Below are 20456 nucleotides of genomic sequence, written 5' to 3' on the forward strand. Positions count from 1 at the left end.
TGGCACCGCACGCATTGTTTGGGCTAGTAGCAACGGTGCATTGCTATATGGTAGCTTTGTAGAAAAGGGAGTTCATGCCACCTCCTTGAGTTTAGCTGTCTTAAATATAAACAATAAGGCTTCCTTTTCAAGTTGAAGTATTGGTATGTGGGAACAGGACAACAAGATCAGTCCTGCTTACCATTTCTCCCTGGAATTTGGGCAGAGTTTGTGACCGAGGGCTGGCAAGAGTGCCAAAAGCTAATTTTGCTGATGAGTAGTGCCAACCACCTTGGTCCTCAGAGGATTTCAACATGGCATTTTGGTACTTTTAATCACAGCAAGAAACTGGTTTTCACAGAGTGGAGACTGGCTGTCTGATGATGTTTTTTGTAAAAGATACAACTTGGAAAAGTTTCAGGAAAGCATGTGTGAACTTCGTTTTATACTTCAGCAAGTTTGACCGGGTCATGATTATTCAGCAAGTCAAGAATAAGCTGGTCTACGTTCACCCCTTAAAATGCAGAGGAATTTGGGCCTCCAATAAGTAAGTGCTTACTTTGATGGGTAGGACAACTTTCAAGCTGAAAAGGGGCAGGTAGACAAGTCTGAAGACTGCTCTAATTACAGGGAGGTATTTGGTACTGCAATTTTATCAGCAACACGGCACTGATGGACTGATGAACTTAAACCACTTAAAGTTATATAGGCACAAGAGAGATCACTGTTACACAAGGTTACCAAATTGTCCCAGGCTGTTTACTTATGTCACAACACATATTTGTTGTTCTGGTTTGGGTTGTTTTGCTTTTGTTTTGTTTTTCTTTTTAAATAGACAAAAATTCTTAAAACAAAAAACAAAACAAAAAAAAAGATTTGATGACAGAAGAATAGAGAAAACTCTAATTGAGCCAGCTCTTGCTGATTACATAAGATGATGTTAACATCTATGTTAGCAAATTATGCAATTTCTGCTTCCGTTATTTATCAAGGGGGAAAGATGGATATCTCATATTATTGGTACATACTCCTACAGTACAGCCACCTTTAAGACATGCTAGCTGCTTAAAATCACACAGTAAAACTACAAACTCTACCAGTTTACTTGGAAAACTCACTGATTAAGAAGTGAGCAGTAATATGTAAACTAAAAAAGTTTACTAGCTTCTATGGCACTGAATAGATATAATAATATTGAAATAATTATAAATGTAGTTACACTGTATATTTTAATATATTAGAAATAATAATTGGGGAAAAAAAAAAGAATACAGAACAGCACAAATAGAAGCAAGATCATGTGAGCAAGGCAATGACATTGACAGATTAAGGAAGGAAGAACAACAATTCATTCCATGCAACAGAGTGGCTGCACATTTACTTCATTTTATTATTGTTTTTCTACAGAGATGAACAAGAGCTATGCTCTTAAAAATGTGCATGGTCATCTGGAACGTGGCTTCTTTTTGACATCACTGTCACCATGGCTGAAATGTACCACCCAACACCTCACTGTGCTCACATGCACTGTCTGATCTCCATAAACATTTCACAAGTGTTGATGAATGTCAGTGGGTGCAAACTTTTCTGCACGGAGGAATTTGATGCCATACCTCTGCTTTACACACACTTCCATGTCAGCCACCATTGTGTCAGAGTGCCCCTCTGCTGCCATCTGTCACGCAGCAACAACATGGAATGGAAAATTAGTGGGAAGGTTCAACCTCTGCTGCCATCCCACCAACATCTGCCTCTGATGGCATGCAGTAATAATGAAAAAAAATCCCAACACTACATTTCTATGGGTTTTCAGTCCCTGCTTCTTGGCATCTGCAGGAATTCAATAATGGTACCTGCAAATCCATCACTCGTATAGTAACTCTCATACAGCTTATTAGCAATTTCCTTCTTTCCCCTCGAGGATTACACACCAAGCATAGATGCTATTTTGCTGCCAACAGATAGTAAAAAGGAAATAGACTCCCATAAAAACAAATGTGTAAAGCTAAAATCAGCACTGTCGCAGCAAAAAATGTTTCCTTTATGCATCACATTACTTTCTTTTTTAAAGCAGTAGTAGTAGCTCCATCAACATTAGGAGTTTGACATGAAAGCTATACGACGTTCTAGGCTACCAGAGCATTGCAACTGTCCTGCGTTTCCTTCACTGACTACGATCAGACTCTGCCTCCTTTTTCCTCCAGAGCACACCTCTGTGCATCATCTTCATAGCTACCTAAGCAAGGGTTTCACTGCAGACCTCCCAACTCACACTTTTCTTCCTGCTTTCCATTTCTTTTTCCAGGACATTTTTAGCTTCTCTCCGCCCAATCCACCGAGCACCATCATGACCATGATCTTATGATTCCCACCAAGTTTAGTCCTCCTCTCATGTTGAAGGCTACCTCGTCTCCTCTCTATCCCCACTGCAAAGGTCTGAAGTACAACCTTTCTCCTTTCATCTTTCCTTAGGATTTGTGCCTCTCAGACAGAAAACAGGGAAGTCTAACAGCACTGTTTTAAAGAATAAACACACATCATCATGCACATTCTGTGAAGTGGGAACTTCATCACAAAGGGCACAGAAAAGGCTCAGGCATTCAACACTTTATTTTGTCAAGGTTTTCACGCAAAGGTCTGCTCTCAAGCCTCTCGGCCATGTGCAGAACGTGGAGGAGCAAAATAGCATTTGCAGTGGAGGACAGAGCCAGAAATCATTAAAACCAACTAAATTCAGATAAGTCTATGGAACTAGCAGGAGCGCATCCAAGGGAGCTGGTTAATATCACTGCAAAACCTTCTATCCAGATGGCCATGATGACTGAGCGAAAGGCTTCTCATCACTGGAAAAAGGCAACTAACTGTTCCTTCTATTGCTGTTACCTGTGAGAGGTTTCCACAGTATGCTTCTAGATACGCCCTACTGGAGAACAGGTTTTCAGTGGCAGATGTCGCTTAGTTTTGAGGTTTCAAAACACAACAACAAAGAGCTAATTGATGAACTTCAATGACCTCTGTTCTTGTACATGGAACACAGGGACAGCAGTTAAGTGCTGGAGGACTCTGCTGACTCCCCCTATGCTCCTCCTGCCTAACTGGCCCAAAAGACAAAATCTGCTTGACAGCATCAGCTAGTACAAAAACTGTAAAGCATTTCATGCGCACAGCACTTTAAGAATTAAAATGAACACTTACAGTAAAAGACTGTGGCACTTAAAAAGGACAGACATCATCAAAATGCTTTATTTAATGTTTAACACAGTAATCCAGACAACTGAAACAAACCTTTATTTTTCTAAAAATCTCTTTGCTTCTCGGCCTAAATGCATGCTGGCTTATTTTTATAAGGAAACCAATGAATTGAGCAGCTAGCACTGATCAGAAGCAATTTTTTTAATAAAAAAAAAAAAAAAGCCACCAAAAAAAAGAAAAGCCATAAAGCATCACATGGATTACTGGAATTATTTCCACAGGAGTATCTATGGAAGAGCCATTGATGTCATCTGTCTGGACTTCAGTAAGGCTTCTGACTAAGTACCCCACAACATCCTTCTGTCTCAATTGGAAATATATGGATTTGATGGGTGGAGTGTTTGATGGATAAAGAACAGGCTGCAGGATCGAGTCCAGAGAGTGGGGCAGATCAATTGCTCCATGTGTAATGGAGATCAGTGATGAGAGGTGTCCCATAGGGGTCTCTGCTAAGAATGATACTCCTTCAGTATCTTCATCAATGACATTGACAGGAGGTTGAGTGCACCCTCAGCAAATTTGCTGATGACACCAAGCTGTGGGGCGCAGTCAACACATCAGAGAGACGGGATGCCATCCAGAGGGACCTAGACAAACTTGAGCAGTGGGCCCAGGTGAACCTCATAAGGTTCAACAAATCCAAATGCAAGATCTTGCACCTGGGTCAATGCAACCCTCATTACCAATACAAGCTGGGGGATGAAAGGTCTGAGCACAGCCCTGCTGAAAAAGACCTGGGGGTACTGGTGGATGGGAAGCTGGACATGAGCCAGCAGTGTGCCCTCACAGCCCAGAAAGCCAACCGTATCTCAGGCTGCATCAAAAGTAGCATGGCCAGCAGGTCCTGCCCCTCTGCTCTGCGGCCTCATTTGGAGTACTGCATCAAGATGTGGAGTCCTCAGTATAGGAGAGTTGTGGACCTGCTGGAGGGCATATGAAGAAGGGCCACAAGAATGATCTGTGGAATGGAGCACCTGTCCTACGAGGACAGGCTGAGAGAGTTGGGGCTGTTCAGCCTGGGGAAGAGAAGGCTGTGAGGTGACCTGACAGTGGCCTTTGAGTATCTATCTACAGGAGAGCTACAGGAAAGAAGGGGACAGACTTATTAGCAGGGTCTGTGGCGACAGAACAAGGGAAAATCATTTCAAATTCAAAGAGGGGAAATTTAAGTTGGACTTAAGGAAAATCTCCTTTACAGTGAGGGTGGTGAGGCACTGGAATGCCCAGTGACATGGTTGATGCCCTGTCCCTGGAGACTTTCAAGGCAAGGTGGATCAAACCCTGAGCAACCTATTTTAGCTGTCCATGTGCCTGTTCACTGCAGGGAGGTTGGACTAGATGACCTTTAAAGGTCCCTTCCAACTCTAAGGATTTTATAATTCTATAATTAATTAGAACTCTTAGCTTTGAAAAGGCTTAGTCCTGCCAGTGGTCTGGTCTTTTTGAGTTTTAAAGAAAAGATCTGGAGAGGTTATATGTTTACCACTGTCGCTCTAAACCTTGCTCAAGACAACCTGGACCACAATACACTCAACAGCAAGGGAAACAAGGCTTCAGCAAGCAAAGGTTGAAATCTGCCGTACAGCAGCACCTTTCCTTGTGCAGTTAGCTGTCAAACACTGACTGTGAGGCAGACTGCTTTGTGCTCTGCTGTACAAAAGATTGTTGGTTCTGGCTGAAAGAAGCATTACTTGCTCAAGAAGCGCATTCCCATGGAATGACTTTGGAGTAGGTGACTCCAAACTCACCCCTAGCTCAACACACAGTAACTGCTAAATACACCATCTCAAACTGGAACTAAATCAAATGCTGTCATACTGAAATCCTTCCACCTTTTTCATGGACTTTTTTGGGGACACTGATTTTTTTTTTTTTCATTTTGTGAGATTATTTAAAGTGTCACCTATCACAATTAACTTCAACTTAAGACAGCTTTAATAAATTAATTGGCTAGAAAACAGTCAACATTGTTAACACCACCCAGCCTAAAAAGACATGCTATTTCTAAGTGGATTTCACGCCATCCCTATCTATAAAATATTTTAAAAATAGAACAAAAAGAGAAGAATCTGAAATGTTTCCCAAATAAAATTCACTCTGGCAACCATTCAAACAGCATAAACATTTTGATACAACTTACAGAAACAACATTAGGTAATGTTTTATGATGCTCATTAAGCTGTCATGTTCTAAATCACAGCCAACATCAAGTGATTTCTTCCACTCCTGTACTATTTAAGTCTGGCAAATATGCACTGTATATGAAAGGTGTCAAGTAAAATTGCCACAGGATATACTGGAAATCCCTGAACCAGCTGCATACTCCAACAGAAAGGAAGTGTCTTTTGATTCTATAGCCCGATAATTCTGGAGTTGCTGGAGGGCTACAGCAATCTTTGAAAATAAAGCTTCATTACACCTGCATGGAAAGGCGCATTTAATCCTCTTTGGAAGCTGATCCTACAAGCCTGCATTTCAGAAAATTGCTGAAAGCCATTGTGATTTCAGTGGGAATTGGTCATTAACAGCACAGGTGCAGATCATGCAACAGGCAGTGTCAGCATAACACCTTCCCACATTCTCTGGTTCTTAAGAATTCCATCTGATAATGGCAGAAGCAGGTTGTAACAGCAACTTTTTTGCCATGGATTAAAGAGCTGCTCATTTGAAGACATAATAGAGACACGTTCCTCTTTAGGACTTCATTTCCTCTGCGTGTTAAAAGAAAGAAGCAAAGAAATATCAAGTTCTTCCTATAGCTGAAAAGTTATTTTACACAGGCTTTCCTACAGACCCTTTTGGCCACTTGTAAAGTCTCTGCATTCTTTACTGCATTCCTATATTGCTGGCATAAAAGTAAAATTCAATGCAGCATTTACATCAATGCATACCAGGAAAATATGTATTTATTAATTACAGTGTATATTAAATAAGTAAAGCACATATTAAATAAGATCTTGCAATCATAACAGCAATAAGTATTCCTGTTACGTGAAGTAAATCCCACGTAGCAACCCACCATTGGTATTTATAACCAAATGCATCCTTGCCTGACCCTAGTGACATTCCACCAGCAATACCTTTGGTCTCCAAGTTGATATATGCTTCCAATCTCAAAACAACCAAGACTGATAAAATATACTTTTTCAAACCCAAGAAAGAACTTTTCCAAAGAAGATGGAAAGAGGGAAAACAGCCAATGAAAAAGAAAATTCAAATAGGCTCAATTCAATTTAGATTTTGTATTACTAATCTTTACTTAATAGTTTATTATGGGATGGAGTATTCTGTTGTTGGTTTTGTTTCTTTTTGTTTTGCCTTGTGTGGGGGGGGGATTGTTTTTGTTCTTTAAGGATGAAAAATTACATTAGAAGAACTGACAGAAAAATATATTCAGGTTGCTACTTCAAATTTGCCAAGCTAAGGACATCATTTTTTCCCTTCACCCAGGACAGTCTTGAGGATGAAATCCTTTGCCATGCAGCAATAGAACTACAGTTTTTCACTTGCACATCCCTAGAAATCCTAACTGTAAGGCTCAGGACTGAGCAGGTTAAGAGCAGTAGTTTTTCAGAGAATCAGAGAACCATGATGTTAGAACAGCCCACTGAGATCATGAATCAGAATGAGGAGAATTTCACACGGAATTTCTGTTTCTCAGTAACTTCTAGCACTTTCAAAAATCAAAGGCATTGCATAAATAAGTACATAGTATCAAAGAAAACAGTTGATTTCTCAAAAAGAATGAAACAACCAAGAACTCATCGAAAGCATGTCCTCACTAAGACATCTCCTTACATAAATGGCAAGAGAAAGGGGTTTCCCCCATAAAAATTCTAAAGTAACATTTGGAGGAGCTGCTAAATACTGAAAAGCCAATACATTAATATCAAAGAACAGAAGTACTAGAAGAGCCACGCTCACAAAACAGACGTCATAAAACTAGGATTATGAAATTCCACATTTGAATACTAAGTTTAATTCTCTTGTGTTAAATAGCTGGCCTTCAAGAAATTATCTATCTGTAGATTAGTATGTACTTCCTTCTCCTTGGCACAAACAGTAAACATTTTGGCAACAAATCAGTAAATATTCTTACTGATAACATGCTCAGAAGATACTGAGAGAAATTCATTTTCATCAGCAAAGGAATTAACAGAAATAACAGCAACAAAGCCTTAAGGCAGCCACTGAGGTAAATAATCATATCACTAAATATAAACCTCAAATTCTACTGAGTTCCCTTCAACTTGTGGAAGAAGGTACCGTAGTACTGTTTTGACCCTTTTTCTGGTGATCAAAAACAGTTATTCCCTTCCGAAGGGAAAAACTTCTTATTTTAAGGTGCATAAGCAGCGAAAGACATTAAGCATTTGCACTTACTTAGAGGCCAGTGTATGAAAAAATTGTACTGTTTTGTTAAGGTAAACTTTACACAGTAAATCAACGAGCTGCTGTCTTTACTAATTACACAGATGAAAGCAATAGTACAAGATATTTGTTTGCATATTTTTTCTACTGCATTTTAATAAGCAATAAGATCCAAACTCAGCAAAATCTCAATAGTATTGATCGTACACATAGTTAACTAAGAGAGCAATTTGCTGGGTTTATTTCTCATTCCAAAGTACCTTTGCAAATTTCATATTACAAACCCACTCAGAAATAGACTGGAACAACTATGTTATGTGACACAGCACCTTATGACAAGTTAACGACAAACTACAGAAGACTGCCTGCAATTGAGTTCTTTGATAAACCTCAATAATTTTTTTTTTTAAGTTCCAATTACAGAAATATGATCAACTTCACAAAGGTGGTGAGATTTATTTAAATTATTTCTTTTCTGATGCAAATATTTCTATTTAGAGGATTTGGTCCATACAGCATTTAAACGCTTATGAAAGCATCAACAAATTCAGATTCTAGGACTGAAAGGGATGTGAATAGGCCTCCTACATCTCAAATGAAAGCTGGGGACGTATGGGTGTATTTGGATTAACACTGCTACTCCACTGACACCACATTCTTGGTGCTGGGGATGCTGCCTGTATCATTAGGTACTGAACTGAAGTACTGCCTTCAGTTCCAAAACGCGCAGACTCTACTGCCACTACAAGGCAGGGGGAGGCACAACAGTATGTAGGTCTACCTGCTTCTATCACTAGGACAGGCAAAATTATTATTAGCCTAGATCCTCTCAGTGCCAGGTTTACACTCCTAGTGCTGAGTACCAGCATGCGCCAACAGGAAAGAAATCCAACATCAAGAGCAAGATGAAAGGAGTAAGAAGAGAAGCATCAGACCAAACCCTTGCCCACCTGTGAGATTTTTTAGGAAGATGTATCTTACTGAAATACATTTTTTATCCACACTCTGTCTTGTCATCTCAATATTACAGAGCACCACTACAAAACAAGATGCTAACAACACACGAGGAAGCAGAGGGTGGAGGGCTCAGCACTCACCAGGTGAAAGAACACTGGTTAGTGACTTAAAGTCGATACAAGAGTAAAGTTTACTCTCACAAACTTGTGCACAAGGATGTCATTATTTCTAATAAGTTTTTCTAAAAAAAAAAAAAAAAATCAAATCATTTTAGAGCTGTTTGTCACAGGAAACATACTTAATGTTTTAGACACATTTGCTGATTAATAGAGATGCTTCTCTCTCAAGGAAAAAAATGAGGAAAAGAGATGGACCTAAATATTTTAATGTTATAAATTTAAAAAAATGGTATTTTGCCTCCATACTAAAATCAAAGTGATAAAGCATCCTGGAAACAAACAGGCAAGATATCTTTAAATAATACATAATCGTAAGGTGTTGAGAAAACTTATAAATGCGACTTTCACCAGAATCTGTTGCTCACCTACCTTTTCTCTATATAACTACTGCCTTCCACAGTGTACTTGTTATAGTTCAGGACAGCACGTTGACTCTGATAATCTATTAAGAACTGTAATATCACAAGTAAATAACGTACAAGCTCCCCACTGTATCATCTCACATACATATATTCAGAAAAGATAGTTCCTGCCCACGGTGGCTTTCACTTGATACAGCATGAAAATTCCATATTCACTAAATGGAGAATTATTTCCATAAATAATGATTATTTTAAGAACTCAGACAGTAACCATTTCCCTGTTTCTCAGTGACCAAAGCCCCACTGGCCAAAAGGTGAAGCCAACTGCATGAGTGGAAATGAGACGATGAGGAGTCTCCCTTTAGGGAGATTTGAAACAACAAAAAAAAGGAGTTTCTCAACTGTAGCTGCTGCAAAGTGACACAGAATTGTTCACTGCAGGGGAGTTGGACTAGATGGCCTTCAGAGGTTACAAAATGTTAACGGAAATGTTAACAAATTACTCTAGAACTGTAACTAGTGTTGTGCAAACAACCTACACCTTAAAGAAAACCAACTTCCTTTGGTCTTCATAAACAATGTAGATATCAATAAAGCAAATTTACAAAAAAATATGAATACAACAGAATGACTCCTGAGCTAAACAGATATTAATTCTGCACAAGGATTTAACTTGCCTAGTTTAAACCACATAATTCATACAAACCACAAAAGTCTAAGATCATCAAGTCTAATTACCTATCAGTTCGTTATTCACCTATTTTAATCGCTTACCATAATTTATTACTTACTTTCCATCTACTTCTGGTCTTTTGCAGACACAGTGAAACTTGCCACCAAAATCTATATAAAGGTCATCTTCTACAACATGGAATATTTGACCAATGGCGATTTTATCTTTGGCAGGTCCCATCTGAATCAAAGGTGAGCGTCTCAACATGGCTGCAAAGGATTCTGATTTCTCTGAAGGAACCTACAGATAAAGAAAAGTATCATTTCACAAAAGATATCACCTCGAGGAGGAAATAAATCAAACTCATAGAATACAAAAAGGCTTCATTCACTAAATTACAAGTAAAGATTTCATGCCTCTGGTGCATTTTTATTAAGACTTCTCTGGAGACATCTCTTACATTTCTCCAACCAAAATATTTCACATATTGAAGACTAAGTCTAAGACTACGACATATTCTAATACTGGTTGGGCAAGTTAACTCTAAAATGTATTCCCCAAATTAGCCCTGAAAAGAACATAGCCCACATCTTTGTTACTTCCTTTGTGAAAACCAAAGCAGAGTTAGTACCCTGCAATCATTCACACAACTATTTTTTAATGAATAGTACTTAAATCTTCACTTTAAAGAACAAAACTATTTTGACAAAGCAGCAAAAGTAGAAAGCATACACAGGACTGATCAAAGATGTTAAGAAAAAAATGAACCATCACTTTTCTCATTTTTTATTCTACAATACCAAATAATATTTTGATTCAATAGCTAAATAAATATAACGCCAGTTATCTCCCATAGAGCTTTAGGAAAATGTGAGAACATATACCCTCCTGCTCTTCTACACTTCTGTTCTGCAGTCTAAGACTGATGGTCATGTGCTTCCCATGTCATGGTAGGCAAACATACCCAGCTACATTGGAGTGAGACTTATTCTCATATATTATTCATCTGATGTACTAAACATGACCACTTTTTAAGATTACTACCACTGAAAGGGAATACTCATTTTGGAAGCAATCTGTAACTGAAATCCAACAGGTGAATCAAAGGGAATCATTTTATTGCAGAGAAGAAATACTGCTAAACATTCCAATAGTGAATTACTATTTCCAGTAAGATACTACAGTGACTAAAGATGTTCAGAACAGCTTATGAAAGTGACAGGGATATATGGGCATATTCAGAATTTGTGGCCACTCAAAGGTTGGATACTAGAAAAAATTTCTTCTCTGAAAGAGTGGTAATGAATTGGAACATGCTGCCCAGGGGGTGCTGGGGTCACCATCCTAGACGTGTTCAAGAAACATGTGGAGATGTGGCATCGAGGGATGTGGTCAGTGGGCATGGTGGTGATGGGCTGACTACATGATCTTAGAGGTCTTTTCCAACCTTAGTGATTCTATGAATTCAGGGCATGAAGTTTAACTAAATCACACCCCTCGTTCGGTGAGAAAGCAAGAATAATCTAGAATTTGTAACATCTAGAATTTGTAAACATTATAAACTCTCTTTAGAGTTACTAAGCCCTCAGAACAGAGGCTAGCACTGACTGTTTCTCCGTGGCTTTCCATGGCAATGCAGTATAGAGCAGTGGGAAAGAATCACATTGCAATGTGTAACACAACAGCAAAGGTAATGTGCATCAGGAATTTTCTTCATTCATCAAAGAATCACAGAATGGTTTGGGTTGGAAGGGACCTTAAAGATCATCTAGTTCCAACCCTCTGCCATGGGCAGGGTTACCAACCACCACATCAGGCTGCAAGTTATTTAAATCGAAGAATTAAAACCATGCCCTCCTGGACCACAGACAGAAGACATCTTGCATTTGCAAACATGTTATTTACCAAACATGACAGAACTAGGGGGTGGGAGAGGAGCAGGGATACTTTCCTCTCATTGCTTCAAGCAAACACGAAAAGTCATCTACGTTTCCTATGAACAGAGAAGAGTGCCATCATTTTCAATTTGCACATTTGGAAACTTTTACTCTCAAGGAAGTCAAAACAAGCAACAGTTTGGAATTCCAGTTTTCCTGGAATGCACAAACAGTGTGGGCTGCACAGACATGATATAACGTCAGGAATTAAAAGCTAGAAATCTGACACGCTGCTCAGTTTGCTGCTTCAGAAAATGGAACAGCTTAAGTGTAGCATCCTGAGGACAAGGACCAAACAATGAGCCTTCCAACACAGACTGCACACAGACAAAAAAGCAAGCTTAGTATCACTGCTGGTGATAGTAAACCACCAGTGGAAAAGTAGGATTTCATACAGGAGTGCTACTATCAAAAACGGTTTCAAGCATAGGAATTTACAACGTAGTCTAAATTCAAATACATAAAAATTAACTGTATAGGCATTTTGTAAGTGCTTCAAGAAAAAAAACAAAACAGAGGAATCGACAAGAGAAAGTACTTACATGAGATGCATCATACAAATTGATGAAGCAGTGGTAATAATCATTAACTCAATACAGAAGCCATAGGCTTGCATTCAAAGTGACCGCCCCCTCAAAATGACTGCATTTGGACAAGAGGTTACACATCAATCCTCATGCAGAAATTAGGAAATCTGCTTTGAGGGAAACTGCAAAACCAAAAAGTGCAAAATTTAGAGGTCTTTCCCTGATATTCTGATTATAAAATCACTAGAGTTTCAAAAATCACTCACTTGCCTTGGAATTCAACTGCTTGCCCCTCTGAAGTTATACAGTAATAAACCCTTTTCTATCATCTATTATCATTTGGGATCACAAATATTGTTTTCAAACATGATGAATCACATCTTAGTTGTAGCTTGTCACTCAGCACCAAGCAATGCCAGCCAAGTACAACAAAACTCCCTGGTTAACTGCTGTGTCCATTGCCTGTGGCTCTTTTGCTGATTGTTTTAATCCCTCCTTTCCCAACCAGTACTACTCCATTTCTCAATCCTGTGCTCCTGAGTTCAGCTTTTCCAAGGAAAATAACAGTGAAGACAATCACTGGGAAAATTATACCAGAAATGCTCACAGCAAAAGACTTTTTCTGGACATCCAGAATTAGCAGCTAAGTGCCACACAGAAAAAGAACTTTTCCAGGCAAAAATTAACATAGTCAAGAAGTAATGTACAGAATCATAGAATATTATGGGGGTGGAAGGGATCCACAAAGATCATCAAGTCCAACTACTGAGAATCCTGTGTGTAGGGACTCAAAAATACATATAATTCAAATCCAGAATGGCAGTATACAATAATATTGAAGACAGAGACACAAACTCGGGACCATCAACTAGTAGAGATGTAAGCTCTTCAGAAGACTGTGTTTTCAGACAGATCATCCTTCCGCATACTTCATCTGCACTGAGACTAAACATTTTACAAAAATCTCTCTAGGGTCCTTCAGAAATTCCTTTAAGTCTTATTAATTTACAATAGAGCTCTTTTCCAAGCTGAGCAGTTCCAACTCTCTCAGCCTTTCCTCATGGGAGAGGTGCTCCTGTTTCAGGCTCTCTTGAGAACATCCATGTCTCCTCTGCACTGAGGAGCCCAGAACTGGATACAGCACTCCAGGTGCAGCCTCACCAGAGCTGCAGAAAGGATCACATCCCCCTACCTGTTGGCAATACTTTGCCTAAGGCAGCCAGGATATGGCATGCCTTCTTGACAGCAATGCCAAACAGCTGCCTCATGTTCAACTTGGTGTCCACCAAGACCCCCAGGACTTTTTCTGCCAGCACTGAACCTGGGATACACCGCTAAATACTGGCCTGCAACTAGACTTGTGTCACTGGTAAATCACGTTCACATCATTCCTGCTCCTTTCACACAATGGCACACTGTATGCAGTGTCACAAAATCACAGGGCTTGGAAGGGACCTCTGGAGATCACGCAGTCCAACCTCCCTGCTAAAGCAGGTTCCCTATATTAGGTTGCACAAGAAAGCACCCAAGCAAGTTCTGAATATCTCCAGAGGAGATTCTAGTTAATAACATTGTTCTATCTCGTTGGCAGGAAAATACACAGACCCAAAGCTCTCCTCCCCCACACAAACTCGCCTGGGAAATAATCTCTGTACACAACACACAAGTGCTATCTTTATACACTGATAGATGTACTTGCTCCTTCCTAGAACATAAAGTCAGCGAGACCCGATTTAGCTCATGTACCAAGAATTCAGTTGTCATTCTTCACTGTGGACAGTTTTCCAAGAAAATAGTGCAATCTACTTCAATGGTATTGTTGATCTACAAGTCCATAGTTTTCTTCATTCTGCTCCCTGGAAAGGAACTTCTCAGGAGCATGAAGATCTAATCCAAGTATACAGGAATCATGGAAAGACTCCATTGAATCACCCCATCAAGAATACGGCTGGGAACAGCCTAGAGACAGAGAACAAGCTAAAATACAGTATTTTTTCCCAGTTCTTTGAATAATCTAAAGGAGCTTTCATTAGGAAGGAACTTACCTCAAATTTTTAAAGAGATTTAACGACATTTTGAGGAGTACTTTCCTCCATGATTTCTAAATCCCCACAACGGGGCTACACAAAAACAGTAAGACAGTAAAACAGTGCTCTTCTCTGATTCTTACTGAGCATTACCCATACAGCTGGGATACATACAATGAATTGATCACTCATCCAGTTACAAAAGTTGGAGACCACAAAAAAATCAGAAGCACAAATAAAACATTCTTTCCAAGAACCTGAAGTGTAAAGACTTTTTTTTCCCCTTAAAATCCTAGCCTGTTTGTCTTCTAAATTTCTAAGGTTGAAAGTTATTCATAAATATTTGGATGCCTTCCACACTCTCTGCATACAGTTTAATAATAATAATAGAAATGCAGCTCTTTTAATAACAAAATATTCTGCAAGGTTATAAATACTAACCGGAGAGCTTAAAAAGTCATAGATTTAAACCCCAATAAGGTCCAAATGAAAGGAGTTGCTCCAATGGAGGAAAGTAGCATAAGGATTCTGGAGCAAAGCCTATGACCATACATGCAGGGTGGTCCTATCCCACCCACTGCACAAGACATCTTTCAAACTCTAACTACATGTTTTGTGTTTACTTGCAAAGACAAGCAGCCCGCATGTTGGAATGCAAGAGATATGGATGAAACATGGAGAAGTGAGATGGGAGATTGGTAATCAGAGGGCGACAGTGAGGGGGGTGAAGACACAGAAGCAGCAAGCAGCATGCAAAGATTGCAATCCCCTGTGAAATCTATCTCTGTGAAATCTATCTGCTCAGCACCGCCACCCATAGCTAGAAAGGTTTTTCTGTCCCAGCTTAGTTACATAAAGTAATAAAATGAGAAAGCTGACATGGAATAACAAGTTGGTACGATGCCAAAACAGCTAAAGGCAAAACGGCTGGGAAATGCCCAAACCTGACTGGAAAAGGTCCTGAGCGATCCGACCCAAGGTTGCGTTATTTGGAGCTGTGGGTTTGAACCAAAGACCCTGTGATCTCATTCAACATGTATTCTTTTATTTAATAGAGAAGACTGAGATTGTGCTATAAAGAATATTAAAATTCATTAAGCCTTCACCTGACCATACATATACATTAATAAGGCACTTATTTCAACCAGCCACCTAAAAAGATTCATTGCTCTCTAGTAGCCTACCAGGCTTTGCTTTTCCATACACTGTAACTACTAAGAGTGTGCACTGTTAATTGGATATAAGCCTAAATACTAGGAATTTTTTAAAAGTTATTGTAGGCCTTGATAAGGTAATGGTTCCCAGTGATTCACACTTTGTTTTTGAATTCCTCCCTAGCGTTCTTCTACTATTTTTAAAATCTAATTCTACTTTTTGCTAAAATATTCCTTTGAAATCAATTCTATACTGTAAGCAAGGTACAACTAAAAACTCATTGAAAAATTGAAAAATTTAATAAGGCAAATATTTCAATGTTATCCAGTATTTTTTAAAACTTTACGGACAAAGCAGATATGAAACTATGCACAATATATATACATATATAAATATTCTTCACACAGCTCTGCATAAAGCAAATTAGGTCACAAGTGTTAGCTGTAAGCATGCAAGTAATTTTATACAACTGCTAGCAAAATTCAACTAATAAAGTTCATAAGCAGCTGAAGGGGATTCAAAGCTCAATGAAATCCCATCGATAGCATACAGTTATAATCAAAGACAGCATGAACTCAAGAGTTTACTCTTTGTGTTTTGCAACACACTGTGTTTTGCAATGTTCCCACTGTAATATAGCTGTTTTCTCCCTTATTAATGGCCAGAGGTTTTGTCCTATCTAAAAAAAAACAAAACTTAAAAAAATGAAACAATTGAAGTTCAGACTGCTTGCCAACAGATGGAACTCACAGTCCAAATTGGACCACCACAAAGACAGGGAAGATCTCTTCAGTTTCCCTACAGTGAGAGACTTTCCAATTTTATTCCATGAAAACAGATAATGGTGAGAAGCTAGCATATCATTCTTGCTAATAAAGGGTTTTGAAAATTAAGTACCATAGAAAAACTGAAACAAAAGCAAGATTTGTGTTATTTAATAAAGCTACTGAAGGAAAACGGTCCAAAGAGAAAGCATAAAAGAAGGACCCGTGATTCAAAGCAGAAATAAAAGCAGTGATTCAGGGAAAAATCTATGATTAATGACTGTAAAGTCACAAAGGACAGCTCTAAAAGCAATCAAGGAGAAAACTGGAAACTTCCCTGCTAGAAAGCAAGAAGATACTAACAAATAGATTCATACAATTTCCTTTCTTTGCAAAGACTTTCTATGCCCAGACTCTGTAAACACAAGACTTGCACACCATCTCACGCCATGATGATCTGAAATCTTCAGGGGAAGCATTTTAGCTGCAGGGAATGCAATGTATTCTAGCATTAATCATTTAAAATCTGCAGCCCAGCACAAGAAATAACAGAAAGCTCTATCTGGGATCACAGTGGAGCAGATGCCAAACATTTATCTTCCCAGCTTTAAAGTCTCCTTTGCTTTTCTGCACATCATGTTCTGAAGACAAAGGGATTTGGACATTAAGGGAACAGCAGCATTTCTAAAGGCACAAACAAACAAAAGCAGAGAAATTCCAGCAGTAACATATCCATAATGTTCTATCCAAACCTGAGTAACGATGCAAGTTTCAACCTCAGTGACAGCCAAAAGAACAAACCATCCAGCTCCAGAATCAACATAAATAGTGTCTACAGCCATATCTTTAAAGGAAATTCGGGGGGGGAAAAAGAAAAAAAAAAAAGGAGAAGGGAGAAGAAAATACTTTTCATTAACATAAGGTCATATATCAGCAATAAAACCATGGAGTGGTTTGGGTTGGAAGGGATCTTTAATGTAAGAAGAGCACAGAAGAGCACAACACCTCACAATTTAGAAGAAATAAATCTCAGAATCGATGACTGAAAAAGGCAAACAGCTTTTTTGCCTAGAATAGGATAAAGGAAATTGACTGCTATGCTTCCATTCTTATCTTTATTAAATCTTTATTAACATTCAAAAACTCACATATTTAGGGTTTTAACTGTCCAGAGGTATCTCCCATCACAACCTTAAAATTAAACGCTTCCCCAAAGAATCACCAAAAAGCAAAACAAACTTTTTCAGTTGTTCCAACCAAAAGAGGAACATCCATACATTTCCCCCAGTACGAAGCAGAAATGTGGTTTCAGTTTAGAAAGCAAAATAAACAAACCTCTTCAGCCAAAAAGGCTGGAAGTAAAACTGAAATTAAATGCTTCAGCATCTCTCATGAGAAGCAGTGACTAAGTGTTCTGGCACAGCATCATTTACATTTCACTGAAGATATTTGAATTTTTGGCAACTAATTCACTGTGCAAGTCTAATGATTTGTAAGGTACTCTCCTTAAAATCTTGGCCCCTTATTTTTTTCAATAGTGCAGATGGAGTGTCAAGCAGCACAGCTATGGCCCAGGTATCTGCATAAACCTCCAGGACCATGAAGGTAAATTCTGGCAGTGACTTGGCTGCACCCAATACGCCACAAGTCCCAACGCTCCCACAGCACAGGAACTGAAGTGTCTGAGGAAAAGACCCCCACCCTGAGGACATTCTGAGAAAGCAACATCTCTCTGTAACACTTCTGGGCAGTGTTTTAAACCTCTGTTGTAAGCCAGGGGACTCAAATCTGCTTTCACTGATCCATTTGCATTTGGCTCAGCTATGGGCTCTGGAAAGTGAAGTATATCTTATTTTTTCAATTAATACTTTTAAAAAACCTGTTGGAAATCCCACATAGATATCTACTTTACGTGGATACCCAACACCAAAAGAAACACGAGAACAAAATCTCTGATGTTGCCTTCTTACATGCATGTATTGTGGTTGACAACTTGAGGGGAAAAAAGTCTAAGATTGTATGGGTGAAAATGCAGTACTTTATGTGAAGGTCAGACTAGACAGCCACAGCGACCCTCTGCAGCCTATAACTCAATTGTTTAATCTTCAGTTATCTGAGCATCCATTACAATGTCAATAACACAAATACCATTTTTCCCTATGCTGTATGCAAGCAGTGACATCTCCAGACACATAACTCCAAAGAAGATCTGTAAGATCTGAGCCAATTCACCAACTTCCAGCTGGGAAGAGTTGGTACTAAGAAGGAGGCCAGTACGTAACAGTATCTACAAAGCTAATGTGAACTGCATGCTGTAACTGATTTTCAGTGAAAAATCTTCATTTTGTGTCCATTTTGTAAGAACCAAACTTCAGTTATGTTAAGAATAGGACTACCATATTTTGCAGTATTATCCAAAAGGAACTAAAAAAGGTCACAGATGTTTTAAGAGACGAGTATGATTGCTGTCATACTTGCCATACAGCACTGAAAGATTATGCTTGGAAACTTATTAACACAATTTCTAAGCCAACTCCCATACTGGTTAAACTTTTTTTTTTTTTTTAAGTGTTTTTAAATTATATATTGGTTAGCAATTGAGAAAGGATTAGTCTTGTATTTTAAAAATAATGAAAAATTCACCATAGAGTATTTGAAAGCGAATGATGTTCATACTTAAAGTTCAGTTTTTGCCTTGCTCTTAACTTTCCACCAAGCTCCGTATTTTGGCACTGGTTACAATGCTGACTGAAGAATATCATTTTATTTCTGCATGCAGAATAACTTCTAATTACAATTGTTTCAGCTGTGCAGACGGCATTATATTTGTATGTTGCAACTGCATATATATAGTCTTCATAGTAATGAACAGTATAATACTGTAAAGTAAGCATGTTCTGAAGAGATGCAAATAACACTTAACCAAATACATGTAGCACTTAACCAGTACAGCATCATGGTGGAAACTACCCTTCCATGTCTTCTAATTACATTTTTCAGGTAGGATCAAGCAGAACTTAAAATAAAAAAGATCACAGGAATATTATTTGTAAGCTGTGCGGAATTCAGGTTTTCCTGAATTGCACTTTAAATATCACAACCTTTTAGCTGTACAGAAAGCTCTTCACAGCACTGCTGAGGCTTTCCAAAGCTTCTTCTACCTGTTTGATGATGGATATTTCTACAACTCATCATCTAGATGCAGGATGAGAACACTTCTTTAAACTTACAAAAGAGCATGCATTTTGGAAGATGACTTGTCACCGACGTCTTACTACACACTGCTAAATCACAGAATGGCCAGGGTTGGAAGGGACCTGCAGGATCATGAATCTCCAACCCCCCTACCACAGGCAGGGCCACCAACCTCCATATTTAATACCAGACCAGGCTGCCCAGGGCCCCATCCAATCTGGCCTTGAACACCTCCAGGGATGGGGCATCCACAACCTCTCTGGGCAGCCTGTTCCAGCACCTCACCACTCTCACTGTAAAGAACTTTCCCTTGACATCCAACCTAAACCTTCCCTCCCTCAACTTAAAACCATTTCCCCTTGTCCTGCTGTTATCTACTCTTTCAAAGAGTTGATTCCCCTCCTGTTTGTAGGTTCCCTTTTGATTCTGAAAGGCTGCAATGAGGTCACCCCGCAACGTTCTCTTCTCCACAATCAAAATCAAAATCAAATGTAAGAACAAATGTAGGAAATCAAACCAAATGTAGGAACACTGTACAACAAATGCAATTTGTTTTTCTTTCGGAATTTACAGACTGCCCCTGTATGCCTTATAGCACACACTGCACTACCTTAGTAAATCTAAACCCAGGTAACTTCTGACTCAGCTGTGTCACAAGGAATTAAGCACCTGTAGCTGCTTCTGGCCCCTTCCTGAAACTTCTTGTGATGTAAATCCATTGTCCATTTGAAGCTGAGAGTGGTGAGGTAACATTGCTAATACATTTGAATACTAACAAAACCATGAAGAGTTACTCCCCCAAACCCTATACATTTGCAACCTGCTGCACTGGCTGACTCAACACCAACTTTTATAAAATGAAGGTTCTCCAGTTATCTTCAAATCTTTATTAGATACACTTAGCAGAAACTGGAAAATAAGAATTCTTTAAAATGCAACTCTTACTACTTTTTGTAATACATGAAAAGAAATGAAAAAAAAAAAAAGAACCAAGAGTTGCAAAGAGTTCCTAAAGAAGATCAGCTCTCAGAATTGGGATTCCCCCCCCCACCTGCATGCTGAGCACAACAGGAGTCAC

General features: G+C 38.9%; 1 protein-coding gene and 1 pseudogene across 2 annotated transcripts in view; one reads left to right on the forward strand and one right to left on the reverse strand.

The window, feature by feature from the left end:
* The window catches only part of MRPS28 (mitochondrial ribosomal protein S28), a 70940-nt gene that overhangs the window by 47208 nt on the left and 3276 nt on the right, over positions 1 to 20456 (reverse strand). Inside the window, exon 2 of the mRNA XM_031590895.2 lies at positions 9892 to 10073. Coding sequence (XP_031446755.2) covers positions 9892 to 10073 — 182 coding nt within the window. The remainder of the gene's footprint in view (positions 1 to 9891; positions 10074 to 20456) is intronic.
* LOC149918652 (uncharacterized) lies at positions 2788 to 10058 on the forward strand (annotated as a pseudogene). The gene is made up of 3 exons (XR_016465166.1): positions 2788 to 2832; positions 3726 to 8716; positions 10007 to 10058. The product of XR_016465166.1 is annotated as an uncharacterized LOC149918652 (transcript).

This window comes from Phasianus colchicus, chromosome 3, assembly GCF_987193195.1.
Source record: "Phasianus colchicus chromosome 3, bPhaCol1.hap1.1, whole genome shotgun sequence".
NCBI lineage: Eukaryota > Metazoa > Chordata > Aves > Galliformes > Phasianidae > Phasianus > Phasianus colchicus.